At 35.6% G+C, this 15,381-nt stretch overlaps 1 protein-coding gene across 1 annotated transcript; it reads right to left on the reverse strand.

The window, feature by feature from the left end:
- Window positions 1-911: 911 nt before the first annotated feature.
- LOC109180668 (cation-chloride cotransporter 1-like) lies at window positions 912-13,005 on the reverse strand. The gene is made up of 13 exons (XM_019330355.1): window positions 12,732-13,005; window positions 9,251-9,406; window positions 8,898-8,970; window positions 7,521-7,612; window positions 6,839-6,953; window positions 6,619-6,719; window positions 6,469-6,530; window positions 5,903-6,127; window positions 4,901-5,015; window positions 3,775-3,969; window positions 3,200-3,600; window positions 2,672-2,833; window positions 912-2,146 (listed from the first exon to the last, which is right to left on the reverse strand). Exons 1-13 carry the CDS (start codon window positions 12,911-12,913, stop codon window positions 1,059-1,061), a joined length of 2,967 nt encoding a protein of 988 aa, XP_019185900.1. The 5' UTR covers window positions 12,914-13,005; the 3' UTR covers window positions 912-1,058.
- Window positions 13,006-15,381: the final 2,376 nt, after the last annotated feature.

A 15,381-nucleotide genomic window follows, 5' to 3' on the forward strand; every position in this document is an offset into this window, starting at 1 on the left:
ATTTGGAAATGTGAGCAAATGTTTTTCCAACGTATATACTATAGTATTTTACAGGGTTGAGTGTAGTTATACTTAGCTTCGTGCTAACGGGTGTTTTCTACTTGTCTATTTGCAAAACCCCTTTCAGGTGGGCCCAGCTCTTGAGAGTGCTCGAGTTAGACTAGTGTAGTTAGTTGCTATGTAGTCTAAACTCTTGATCTACTATTGATGTTTTTGAGATTTGGATGTAGACACCTGTTGTTTTGTTGGTGATGGACACCGGAGTATTTTTTTTCCCCAAGTTACTTTAATGTAGTAAGTTCTGGATAGTTGATACCTTTTTAGCCTGTGCAGTCACCGGGTACGGTGATTGTGGCGATGACACCTCTTATGTTATCTAGTGGTTTTTAATTCCGCTGCTTAGTTTATCTTAATTTGGTTTTAGAACTTTATTTAAGTTTAAGAAAAGAGGAGTGTTATAGCTACGAGCTAAAAGGAATCAATTACAACATAAATCATGTCAAACGCATATGTCATGTTTTTTTTTTACACCAATTGAGTCAAACACATTTTAGGAATAAGTATTTTCCATCCAATTTAAAAAGCAACATCGATCAAGATTTGTTTACTCGCACACTAAAATGTTAAAATCATGTATATCAAATGCATGTACATGCGTGTTTTACACCAATTGAGTCAAAACATATTTTAGGAATAAATTTTTTCCATGCAATTCAAAAGACAAAATAAATCAAGATTTGTTTATTCAAACACTAAAAAGTTGGTATCTAAAACACTAAAAAGTTAAAATCATGTCAAACGCATATGACATGCGTTTCTGATACCAATTGAATCAAACACATTTTAGGAATAAGTTTTTCCTATACAATTTAGAATGCAAAATAAATCAAGATCAAATTTGTTTACTCATCAAGCACTAAAAAGAATGAATGATATATAGTATACAATTTTATACCCCCAAAACAAAAAGGAAAATTTGAACCAAGACTAAAAGGGGTAGGTACTAAGAAAACGCCCGCAGCATATAAAAAAAAAATGATGAATGAGCAAGTGAGCAACTAGGAAAACAATGTAACAACATCTCTACGATACCCCCGGACTATCAACAACCTAGGCACATTTTCCACCAACAGGTCCATATACTCCATGTAAAAGTAAGCAGGGTGGTTGAGAGGAGGAGGCGGTAGGCTTAGAAGCACAACCGCAGCCATTCTGGAATAGTTGAGAATTGTGGAGTTAAGCTTCAAGGCTGTGTATAGGAACTTCTGCACTTGTTGCTCATTCATAACCACAGCCTTTCCATCAGCCATTAAAGGACTCCCTTGTTTCCCACCAGCCTTCACCTTCATCTCCGCCAAGTAGCTAGCAATTCTCTGCTGGGCAGCCGTGAATGCCTCCTGCGATTCTCGATGCTCCCCTGCCGGGACTTCCTCCCATGACTTCAATGAAATCACAATCACCTCAGCTTGCATCCGGAGATCGTAAAGGAATTTTCTCACATCCGCCTTCAGTTCCTCCGCATCCGAATCTTTCTCCGCGATGCAGAAGACCTGAATCTTGCACCCCTCGAAGCTCTCTTTGGTGAGGAGGAGCTGGGAAAGGAGGAGCATAAGCCCCCCGTCTCTGACGATCCAGTACAAATCAATGGTGCCGTACTGTCTCTGATACTCGTTAGGCCACTCGTCTAGTCCTTTCACAATCACCACTGCTTTGTTCGCAACAATGCAGTCGTTTATTATACCAGCAAAGGTGGCTGGGATTTCGGTTAGATTCTCGCTACGCCAAATTTCTGGGTAGCGTATCACGATTATGTTTGGCTTCAGATTTCCAAGCCCCATCAACTGGACGATGCCTCTAAACCCTTCTGACATGTTTGGGGCCACAACAATTTCTGCTACGCCTTCGCAGCTCTTGTAGTCGATATATGTACTTAGCTGCTTACAAGCGGCCTTCGCATCCTCGGCACATTCATGGTAATCGCCGTCCATGATTGAAACAAAAATGGACATTCCCCTTCCTTTTTTCTTCATGCAGTTGGCGAAGTCAGCAAGCTTAGGATGACAAGGTACATTCTCCGGTAGCGTGCCCCAAGGCCGACAGAATATGAGGGGTATAGGGTACCAGTTCTTTGGGTGCACCTGTGTTGCTGCATGGATATAATATCATATATATGTTAGTCAACTGTACTATCAGATGATGCATGTGTAATAACCAACCCTAGTAAAAACAAAGGTCACGAGTTCAATCTTTGTCATTTTGGTTTGAGTCAGTCAGTTATAGATAACTTTACTTATAGATAACCTTAGCTAAGATAGCGAGAGATTCACACTTGTAAAATCCTTGTCCCTTTCGGTTTGAGCTGGTCAGGTATGAATAACTTAAGCTAGTTTATTTCCTTATAGTCTTTTATTGGTTAGGATCACAAGACAAGATTTACCTACACTCAAAAGAATTATGGGTTTTGCTCGGTCATCAAAGGTCTCAAGAAATGGAAACTCTAGTAAAAAGAAAAACATCTTTCAGTAGATTTTTGAATTTCATCTACACTGACGGTTGCATTACATACACACCCCACTAACCTTTAACAAGTTTGTTAATTCAGAGACATGAGTGGGGGGAAAAAAGTGAATAAAATTTATATGGAAATACTGGTCAGCATAAGCATATATACCTCCGAGAGAGCGTAGGCTACGCAGAGCAAGCTGAAAATATGCACTCTTGAAACCATCACCCCAGTCCCCAGCTTTTCCCTTGAGGCAGACATAGTAATAGATGAGAGCTGCTAGGCCCAAGGACACCACAGTGAATGTCCATGATATTAAAAACATGGTAACTGCAGAGTAACAGGTAAATATATATGCTTAGCTTCAAAATATAATGCAGAGAGAAATGGGGCTGCTAAAGATCAAAATTACAATGGTTAATCCAGGTAACACCCTCTGGCTCAAAAAGCCAAATGACAATTTGTTTTGAGGGGGAGGTGAGATCTTATCAGTAAATCCAGTTAAGATATACATACAAGGATGTATATTAGATGTGATGTCAGAGGATCACATAGAGCTTGGACTTTGGAGCACTAAAATTGGATATAAATAATAAGGCTGCTTGAATGAAATATTTGTCTGTCCAAATGTCCAATTATCAACAATAAGATCACTGAAACCAAACAAGTTTACCCACTGCAGAAGAAGAAACAAACCTATACAAAGTAATGCTCCAACAAGAGAAAGACTCCAGTGGTGGAATTTCCACCGAGGACGCCAGCTAGGAGCATCTAAAAGGTCCAGAAGAAAACAGGATAAATTCACACCAGCATAGCATAGAAGATAAAACATTGTTGTGGTTGGTGAGATAAGGTCCAGATTCCCAATAATAACACATCCAATACAAATGCAGGCAGTGAAGAGTGTAGCCATATTAGGCTCACCCCCATCCGCCACCCTGAAGTAATTAAGAACAGGAAGAATGTCATCATTTGCTATAGCTGCAAGAAGGCGGGGAGCACCAGTTAAGCTCTGAAGAGCTGCACCCAAGGTGGAAAGAATGATGCCCGCATAAACAACTGCCGGGAAAGGCCAAGCAACTGAAGCTGTTAATAACCTGCAAAAGTACAATTCAAAAGTTCTCAAGTATGTGAGAAAAAGAGCAGTACGTGATTCAGGGAAAGTATGTTGGAAGAAACACTCTTTCACAATTAGAGCAATTCAGAAACAACAAGACGGAACTTTTCTAAAATATACAGCTTTATGTTTGTGGGTTAGGAGTTAATGGTACCTGTCAGTCAAAAGCTTCTGTCGAGTTGCCACAGATCCAAAGAAAAACACAGTAATAACATATAAGGTAGTGGTTGTCACATTTGCAGCTAAGGTTCCAACGGGAATAGAACGCTGGGTGTCCTTTAGTGAGGATGAACGATTAGAGCCTGCCATGATCCCAGTCACAGCTGGGAAAAATAGACCTACCAATGAACTGAAGACTGATGAACATTAGAGTATAAAAACAAGATTTAAGATAAAGGGGGGATAACTTAGAGGAAGTTTAACTAATATATTATTTTCTTTACAGTAAATGGGGTTCTAGGTGTAATAGATTGGTCAATCAGAATATATGATATCAAGATTTGAGCCAGTCCTACAACTTCTGAACATGCAAAACATTTTACATTCACCATGGTTGTACCACTACCGGAACACTTTAATGAGGAAAAAAAAACACATTTCTTGAGTTCTTGCACAGGTTCATTTATCAAAAGTTCAAAACACCTAATGGTAAATAACAATCATCATCGTTGTTTTAAAAAAAAAAAGGCATAACAACAGGTCTCAAAGTTTTGGAATTCTTATTCTGCCCAATAAGAGACAACATTGACTGTAGAATCAGAATGTTATTGAGACATTTGTTAAAAGTTAAATGACAGGATATGCTCCTGGCTAGTATTTATATTGAGAAGCGTAGCTTCGACTTCCAAAAAAGCAGGAATATGGTAAGGAATACCAGTTTAACTAGCAATTATGAAACTAAACAGCGAAAAGATGAAGAAGAAAAGGAACTATCTACACCTCTTATTGCCACCAACAAACTCCTTGTTAAGAGTCCAACATTGAAAATATAAGAGAGAACATATGGGTTTATAAGGCCATGGGTTAGACACTAAGACTAGCTAATTGATTAGATTCAATCTTTTAGTGTGGTTTGGCCCATGTGTATTATAGCCCAATTGTGTGTCAAGCATTTCCATGAAAGTTGGGAAATATGCTCCACATGGAGTAATTAATAGCAAATCCTAAAAGATACTAGAGAATAAATTCTAGAAATTGATCCATGCATCCGGTTAAAGTATGTTGAATGAATAAGAGACAAAGATAGGACTCTGTGAAAATGATATAGTTGCATGCCCTACTTGAAACTCCAGTATATATCCCCCTTAGGATCTGGAATACCAGCATCATTCGTCATCTGGTAATCAGAGGTCCAGTTGTCTTTAAAAGATTCCAAACTCAACCCCGTGAATCCAACTGCAGTACAACAGAAAGGTCACACTCACCCACAAATATGTATGTAAAAGAAGAAAAGATATGTGCAACAAGTAAAATGAATGCAAAGGAAACTTAAGCACAAACAAGGTCAGTGCAGGACAATAAACAATTTGTCCACCCTTGAATTAGTATCACAAAAACAAAAGGTGACCAAATAATGCAATGATTCTTTCTTTAGCAGATCTCCAAATCTGATTACAATCCACAACTTCATCTCCACTTATTTAATAAACACAAACTCATGCTTAGAAACAACAAACACAATTATGAAATAACTACATTATTGTCCTCCTTATAACACAAACTCATGTTTAATACTATTATGAAATCACTACAATGTTGTCTTCCATATTCCTTATACAAAAGGATTCTGATTCACTTACCTGTACATCCTAAAGTATTCTTCTATGAAACAAACTTAAGCAAGTAGTGGAATTGATTTACCAGCATATAATAGAAGCCAAAGAACATTAGAATTCTCAACAACATAATCATCCAATTATAGAAGCTTTTTTGTAGCTCTTAATAGAAATGGCATTCTTGAAGATCACCCCTATACACGCTTTCAATAACAAAAGTTCCAGAAGTCCAAGGATGAGAAACCAAGTACAGAGAAGCTGTTTAACTTAATAACTAAGTAATAACTGTGTATCCATCCACGCATCTCAGGAACAGAGAATGACTCAGGACATGACCATCCTATTGGAAGAAAAGTCTCAATAGGCATGAAATCATTTAAAATCATGCTCTTGTAACTCAAACAAGAGATATTTTAATTGTCTAGTACCACTTATCCCAGTGCATATCTTGTTGAAGACAAGGGAACTTCAAAAGAAGGAAAGTTAGATGGTCAAAACAATGTTAACCTGTTGGATAATCCTTCCTCGCCAAAAATAAGCCAAGAAATATGCAGCATAATGAGAATAAGACAGGGATAAGGAAAGCCGGTGCAACACGATTGATCATTTTGACACCACCAAATACTATGAAGCACAGAATAATAGTCACAACAACCCCATATATCTGCAAGTCATATAAGCTTGGTTTCATGATGGGTGCAACTGTAGCACCATTAACTTCTGTGACAGTCTCTGCATCATGAAATGTGAAAATGATCAAATTAGATATAAACTTAGGAAACTATAAACAACCACCATATCCCAGATTCCAAATACACACACACATGCACAAAGAGATGAAATTTAAGGATGGATCCTTGTAAAATAGAAGATAAATGTCGAGTTCCACTCCAATTATTGATGTGGCCATTAATATTGGGACATCTCAGACATAATAAAAATAATTAATCAGCACAAAGCTAACCAACCTGTGAACTAATTCACAGGAAATTGGAAAGAGATCCTCATTCCTCTGGAATATAGACCCCACTCTTCCATGGATTTCCACACATGTAGCTATGATAGAGCATTACCTCTAAAAATTCCTGCCTCTGGCACAGCATTCAAGAAGGTCTCTACAGCTCCCAGTACATACCTGTAATTAGACAAGCATAATGAGAAGATAATGTTGTATTCTACTATAGAGCATTAAATGGGAATATAAGATCAAATTGCACACTCACATAGCTCCAGATATTGCATTCCCCAGGAAAAAACACAGCCCAATACTAACACCAACCTCTGGACCCAATGCACGCCCAATAAGATAGTATGGTCCACCACCCTTAAAAAAAGACATAAGTAAAGAAAAAACACTGGCAACCAATGGAATTGTAAAAATTGGACATTTCCTTACTATTCAGCCAAAATATGTAGCAAATGAACTAGAAAGTTCCATTTTACCTTCATTGCACCATTAGTTGCAATGGCACTCAGTGATATTGTAGTTAGGAAAGTACAAGACCCACAAAAGGCAACTAGCAACAATGACTGAAAAATACCGGCCATTCCAACAATCCTGCAATTTTATCATATTTTTTGAGAGGAAAGAAGAAAATAAAATTGATCGTGCTTGAGTTGAATGGATAAGAAGTATCATGAAGCATAGAACACAAAAAATGAGAGAGAGAGCAGCTTCAAACATGAAACAAACTATTCTTTCTCCTACTTTATTTTTATCCTCCCCTTCCCATCTTGCTTTTCCTTTCATTTTTCATTCTTGTCCTTTATTCCCACCTTCACCTTCCTAATCCTCTTTCCTTTTCTCCCTTTGCAGCTGTCTTTTACAGTTTTACACCATCTATTCATGAAGAATATACAGGGAGAATGAGGAAACATACCACATGATCTAACTTTGAATTGTCAACAAAACCATCAAGCAGTAATACATGCATTTCCAAGTTTATGAATTCAAATACAATAAGCAAAACTAAAGGAACACAGAACATAATAATAACATATTACATCAAAACATTCCTTGAGAGTTTCTAGACCACATTTTTCGGAACACAGCTTGTAAACCGACTCCTCAATAACATTCAATATTTAACTGAAAATTAAACTCAAATGAAAGTGAGAAACTTACCAGGAAAATCGTATATAGTAGATGATTCCCATAATATTTTGCAAGCATGGCACAAAAACTCCCATCATTGTTCCTAATTTGACAGCAACAGGCTGCATGAATAATTCACAACAGTGTATGAAGCAGGTGTTCAAAAGCTTGACAGGGCTCTCTGTCATTATAAATAATATACATCTATTATGATGGCCAAACTATTATTCAAATAGAGACCAAGAGTTAAATTGCACTGACTGGATAAGGGCCCAATAGAATAAAAATCAGTAAGAAATTTAAATACATAATAAACAGTACAAATTCTAACCTCTATCAAAATCAGAGATAAAAGGGAACAGCAGGACAATATTGAATATAAGTGAACCATAGGGACATCAGGGCATTGGCAATAAATTAGGATGCATAAATATCCACCCTCCTTCCCTCTGTTTCAGAAAAAAAGATGTTTTCTCATGTTTATATTTCTCTGGAATCTTCGATCAATTCTTAGAAAACGTATTCTACTCTACAAAAGTTATTCCAGTCCTTGATTCACAACATAGAATTATATAAATAGTCCAGAAAATGTTAACTTCTCTTGAGTAGTAAAGAAGGCATTACACCTTAGCACAATGAACAATTCCTGAAACTTTTAGATCTTTTCTTTCAAAAATCACTATGGCCCTGTTTGGTAAAAAATTGGCCTATAGGACAATTTTGGCTTATTTGACCACTATTAGTTGTTTGATTTAGTTAAAATATCAATATAAATGTTTGGTTAATTAGCTTTTTGCAACTCCAAAAGGCTAAAATTCAAAAAGCTACTCCAAGCAACTTTTTCAATTAGCTTTTTGAGAAAAGAAATTATACCAAACAGCTATCAGCTAACAGCTAATTTACCAAACACTTTTCTACAATCAGCTAATGTTATCAACTATTTATACCCTCTAACTAACACAATCAGCTAACAGTTAACAGCTATCAGCTAACAGCCATTTTACCAAACAGGGCCTATGTGCCCAAAGGTACAGTTCACAGAAGCAAACCATCATGAAATTCTTTTTATTCTCCAAACTGTTCTCTGTGGCATTACAAACTATGTTGAATTCCTCACACTTCAAACCGCAATCAGAAAGAAGTAAAGTACAGGATGTTAACTAGAAAATTGACAGTCATCCCTTCTCTCCTATTTGCCACCATTATTCCAACATTTCACTGGCACAGAGAAATCCTAGCAACCATTCCATGAAAAGGAAAACATACAACAGGAAAGATGTGGGACGAATAAGGACAACTTGCAGAACTATGATTGAAGCACTGTATTAGTGGAGAAAATTCTACATAAAAATTTCAGTGTCAAACAATAACTCTCAAAAGAACACAATATAGAATGCTACTATTTACCCTTTGGCGCTCAATAGTTGCATCATCACCATCACGGAGATGTGATGGGCTTGGCATTTGATCCCCTACCATACTGGAAGAACAGGTCACATTAAACTATTTATATCATCCAAACATCAAGAAATCAAAACCTTAAATATACTGATGAAAAGGTCAAAACCATTGACAGGTATGAGCATAAAATGTCAAAAAATTTGGAAAAAATTGAACAAGGTTATAAAATGACAGGAATAATAAATAACACAATAATTTATCAGAATGATGAAGGTTTTGTCAGATGCAAGATGGACAAGGAAAAATATATAATATAAAATATAAAATATAAAATCAAAGGTAATACATTCACTTCTTACCTCTTAAGACCTAGAATATTGACAAGAGAATCAAAGCCAAATAATTCTAACTTTGATTCTGTCTGGGCTCCATTTACATTGACACTTCCATAATTAGGTAAAGAACCTGCACTTCCATGGGAGGACACCTTTGCTTGCTCACCAACTTTAATTTTACTGCTAAATTGCGCAAGTTAGTATAGTTTTTAAAAATTACAATAACCAGAATAACTCGTAAACATAAAATTTAAAACTGGAAACATCTTTGGAAAAGCTGCAAAGCTTGAGGGGAAAGAAAATATATTAAAACGCATCACTAGCATTCATTTATAACATACTTTCTGGTATCACTTATTATTCAGCATTTTATAACAGTTTATGTGAAAACTCATAATGCATTACTATTCTTTATTCAAAACATTATCGCATCAGCCAACAAGAAAAGTCTATTTTCCTTTCTTCCTAAAGTCATTACTTCCACCAAAGTTTTGTATTATTATATATCCTAGAGATTACTCTCTACAACACCAAGTCAAAGCTCAAATGCATAGGACAACACCATATTTGTTTGCTAAGAAGTAAACTTCTCAAGCAAAAAAAAACAAACCTGCAGAGAATCACTATATGCTGAACAACTTTAGAAACAAAAAAAAAAAAACAAAAAAGGGATAAGGGTCAAATAAGCCATCGAACTGCACACGATAATGCAATTAGGCCACTGAACCTAAAAAACCTACAATTGGATCCCTAAAAAAACCAATTTCATGCAATTCTCCCATTTGCAGGTATCTAACAGGTCAACTCAAATTTAAAATATTTTTTTAAAATAAATTTAAAAACTTTAAAAAAAAAAAATACAAGTCTTCGTCCCGGAGACAAAGAAATAGTCCTCATCTCCGGCCAAAGACGAAGAAACATTCTTTGTCTCCATGGCTGGAGACGAAAAAAAACAAAAACAAAAACAAAACTAAACAAAACAAAAACTAAAAGCAAAAGCTAGAATATTGCCAATGCCATTATAAGGTGACCCTGTAGGGAAAGCAATGTGTTAAAAATTTTATGAAGGTAAGGAAAAGTTCAAGACATTGGCAATGTTTCAGCTTATTAAAGTAGTATTACTATGCAATCTTCAAGCCATTTTATAGTAAGACTTGGGTAAAAACAAAGAATGATTGACCTTCTAGAACTATGCAATCAGAAGTTTTCTTCATTAGTCAAAATGTGCAGCAAATAGTTGATTGGCAGCCCATTTGAGCATTATTTTCTAGTAAAAAAGGAAAAATATTACTATGGTCATTTTCACACTCCACAAAAATGAATAGCAAAAACTCTAGTTTAATGAGTTTGAACCTAATTGCTACAAGGGTAATATATATAGAATTCAGTTCCCGTGTGGTTGGGTGTGTCCCGTGCGGTTAAATCTGAGCTAATCTTGCTTAAATCAACATCCAGGATTAACAAAAAAAAAAAAAAAAATGTTGTGGCAATTTGGTAATTGTTGCATCTAAGTCAAATTTAAGGTGTGTGGTTTTCCATCTTAAAGTGCGTGGTTTTTGTGCTTAAGGTGCATGGTTTGTGTGCTTCATGTAAGTAGTTGTTGAAACTCAAGGTGTGTGGTTTTTGTGCTTAAGGTGCGTGGTTTGTGTGTTTAATGTGAGTAGTTGTTGAAATTTAAGGTGCGTCAACCTAAAGCTTAAGGTGTGTGGTTTTCCTTCTTAACATAGTTATCAAGGCGAACTTTCTAGGCGAGATGCCACCGACTACCTAGTCGACTAGGCGACCGCCTAGGTGATGACTAGGCGATGAGTATTAAATAAATAAAAAAGTATATATATATTGAAAATATCTTCTCTTGGGCAGCCTATTTGCTGGCCTATTTACTTTAAGTAGATGAATAGTTTTTCCTAGAATAGTGAAAAGTCTAGTATTTATTGTATATTGAAAATATCTTGTCTTGGGCAGTCTTTTTGCAACCCTATTTACTTCAAGTTGTCTTGAGAAGATGAATAGTTTTTCCTAGGGTAGTGAGAATAAAACCTTAGGTGCGTGGTTTGTGTTCTTAAGGTGCGTGGTTTGTGTACTTAAGGTGCGTCGGCCTAAAGCTTCAGATGCGCGTGGTTTTTGTTCTTAAGGGGCTTTGTTTGTGTGCTTAAGCTGCGTGGTTTGTGTACTTAAGGTGCGCCATTTTAATGCTTAAATGTGCGTCAACCGCACAACCACACGGGAAGCTATACCCATATATATATATTTCAGCTTTCATTTCTAGAACTCTTGCTCTCATCTACTTTCTACTACCTATCTGAATCTGAACACCTTAAGCATGCCACAGTTCCACCAGCCACAGAGGGCTTACGATAGTACTTACAAATTGCTTACTAAAAAGGTATTGTTGGTATCAGGAATAAAACCTATGATCTTTTTAGGTGAAATATTTGAACCTTACCAACTATGCAAACCCTTGTTGAGTTGTTAGCAAACATATTAGTACTAGAAAATTATTTTATGGCCTAATTCATCCCAAATTTGAACACAGAACTAGATACCTGCCCTACATGTGCACAATCCAGATTCAAAACCTTAGGTCCATCAAATGCCAATATCCTTCAGGAGGCAAAATTTGTGAAAGAACTGTAGAAAGATACAGACATACATACAGTGTCTGAAATGGTACTGGTAAGTCAAAGCCTCATTAGGCATACATCAAAACTAACAATGAAAAGTGTAATGTAACCTCTTGCTCTCATGATCAACTGATGCCATTTCAAAAGATTTGATAACTTGAAATACAAACATGTTACTGAGACAATTTTTTTACAGGAACCATTCTTCAAGTAATACATATCTTGGAAAATGGAAATAGTTGGCAGGGCATCAGAAAATGCTAGAAAGTCGTAAAAGCCTACACAGGTTTCAATCACAAATTCCCAACTTCACATAGAAGCTACAAGAATCCCAAGGACACACACACACACACACAACTTAAAAACAATTACTTACTAATGTCAGCATTATTGTAGCGTCAAGTATAAAGGAGAAACCTTCAATTGATCTATTTTATATCTATATATATCTAAAAATAAGATCCAGCTCAAAAATATCAAAATATAACAAAAAATCAGCTAAAGAAGATGTTATTGAAAGAGAGTACTTAATGAGCAAAAGCCTTTGAAGATAATCCTTTAATTTAGGCTCAACTATTTAGCTCAAGCTGTTAATGCAGCACATAATTTTCATTATTTAATATAAAATCTCACTCTAAATTGCTTTTTTTTTTTTTTTCTAATGCAGCAGCCAGCAGGCAGTTCTTCTTCAATTATATAAACCCTTGCCTCAGATATTTAGGGGATTCGAATAATCATATACTAGAGATAAAAGATTCTAATACTCCAAACTACCTGTATAGTTAACCTCATCATGTCCTGCATCGTCAATTTCCTTTCACTAAATGTAGAACTAGTGAGCTCATAAAATTAAATAATGCAAGAGAGAAATGACGAAGTACTTGAGATCGTGAGGGGGATAGGAAAGAGAGGAAGATCCGAGATCAATAGACGACATCTCGAGCACGGCCCGATCATGGTCCTGCGCCACCACCTGCCTATACTTGCTCCGCCCCGGCGAGAAAACTGCATTCTCCTCGGAGCGTTCAATCTCGCGGCCCCCTCCTCCTCCTCCACTCTCCATTCAATAGCTCCAGAGCACCAATTGATTTGAATTACTCTACAAATGTGAGTAAATACGTTTCCAAATTTGCGATCATGCGTATGAGGAATGCGGTGAGATCCGATTCAATGGAGCAAAGAGATCTGAAGATTCAACGACGGAGTTGAAATATATAAATATATATATATGAATCGAAAATGTGATTGTAGAGAAAGAATAAGAGAAAGACAGTTATGGCGGGGGAAGAGTTTTCTTTGAACGGAGAAAGATACAAATAGAGAGCAAAAAATACGTAAAGTAATAGTAGTAAAGCGCTTTCCTAACGATAACACAAACTGTCAACTAACTTTGCGGTTAACTCCCACGCCATTTTTCCATATTTCAGGAGTTTTAGTACGTTATTGTAGAAAATTTTTCAATGGGGATTGGACGTGATAGAATGACTTCTTGTAGGATTTTGGAATTAATTTTCAAACAAATTTTGTTGAGTTAATTATCGAAATGGTGCATTAACTATAATAAAATTATCAATTTGGTCTTTGATTAGTTTTTTTATCAATTAAATCCTTAAATTTTAAAAATCTTAATCAATTTAGTCCTCCGTTTGTTTTGTCGTTAGACCTCCGTTAACTTAGGACCAAATTGGTAATTTCACTATACAATGGACTATTTCAGTAATTAACTTTTCGGAGGAAATGATACATGTAATGATCGAAATAGTCCCTTGACTATAATAAAATTACCAATTTGGTCCCAAGTTAACGGATGTTTAAGAACATCTCCAAGGTGACTGCAAAATCTTACGCCAAAACACCAAATATGCAAATTAGACTACTCCAAAGGGAGATGGCATCGCGGCATAACGCCAATATTTTTAGCGTTAATTCACAGTGCCTGCATTAATGTAAAATGGGGAGGAAAATTACCCTTTTGCCTTTGCTTCTTTTTATTATTTCAAATGTATCCTTTATTTGTTTTATATGTAATTTTTTATTTTGTTAAATACTTATATTTAAAGTTTGTATTATTAAATAAAAAGTATACCATTTTAAAGATCTCATTGAGACGATTGAAACAAGAATAATATTGAATATATATTAATTAAAATTTCAAATACATCAAACATAATTAGAACATAATAAAAATTAAAATACATACGACATAATATTGATATTAGAAAATACAACACAATTTTGAAAAATAAAATAAAATAAATAATTTCCTAGTCCACTCCCACTTCCTCCCAAATTATCAAAATAATTATCAAATTCACGATTTGATTTAACTCCTCCATGCTTTTGATTTCTCTCAGCAACAATATGTAGTTGTTGGCGTCTAATCGACTCACGCACATTTGGATCTTCTATCAAATTTAAATTCATTCTTAAGATTTTGTTATCTTCTTTTCGTTTTGCCAATGCCATTTTTTCTTTTCCCAATACTATTTTGTTCGCTACATTTTGAGCTTTAACCAAATCAATCTCATATTGTTTTTGGAGTAGCTCATGATTGTGTTCGTACATTCCTTGAATTGTGCAGTTTGTTGTTCCATTGCGGCAATAAATTGATTACGCTCATCCGAGAGTTTTTGCTTCATCTTTTCCTTCTTTCTTCCCGTGGGACGTTCACCTACATTGTTCATTTCATTACAATGATCATCAGTTTCAAAATCATCATTCAAATCAACAGGAAATGAGGAAGAGCCTATTGACTTCTCGGTTCCCAAAGATTGTGACTGTGATCCTTCAGAAGTTCTTTTCAGAGCTCCAACATTTAGCAAGCTCCCAGTTCTGCAAAATTTCTGCATGTCTTTCACAATAGGGCATACATGATCAAATTTAAATCCGTTTTTGAATTTGGGATCTTGCTTTACTAACTCCTTGGCTCTATCAAGCTGTTATAAATAAAATATAATTCAAATTAAACAACGCAATTAAAACAAAAAATATGAAATAACTAAATAACTCAAATTTACAAGATACTCACAATATCTTGTTCAGATGCACCACTTGGGTTCATGTTCTCTATCTGTTGAATGCATCATCTCAATTTGCAGATCGAAGTTGATATATTTGCCCAGCGAGTTTGCAGCGATCTCGAAGGTCGATTAGTACAAATGTGTGTCGATAGGTTTTGTTTATATTCGTGTGCAATGTGTTCCCATAATTCTGGTGCAAAGCGATCATCGCCCTTTTTAGCATCTTGGGCAATATCCATAAATATAGTAAAAAGGAGTTTATCTTCCTCATTTGAGTATGAGGCAGTTCAGATCGAACGTGAGGGTTTTGACATATTTCAATGACTGTTAAACTAGAAAGAAATGTAAAGAGATTTTGAGATTCAAAAGACATGTGGTATTACTTTTAAAATCGAATTGTAGTATTTATAGAGATACAAGGATACCAATGAATAGATGAGATCTTTGCGATCTAATCTAACGGTTGTAAACAATTCTGATAAAAACTTATTCAAAGATTTGATATCTTTTA

This window comes from Ipomoea nil, unplaced genomic scaffold (assembly GCF_001879475.1).
Source record: "Ipomoea nil cultivar Tokyo-kokei standard unplaced genomic scaffold, Asagao_1.1 scaffold1031, whole genome shotgun sequence".
Classification (NCBI taxonomy): Eukaryota; Viridiplantae; Streptophyta; class Magnoliopsida; order Solanales; family Convolvulaceae; genus Ipomoea; species Ipomoea nil.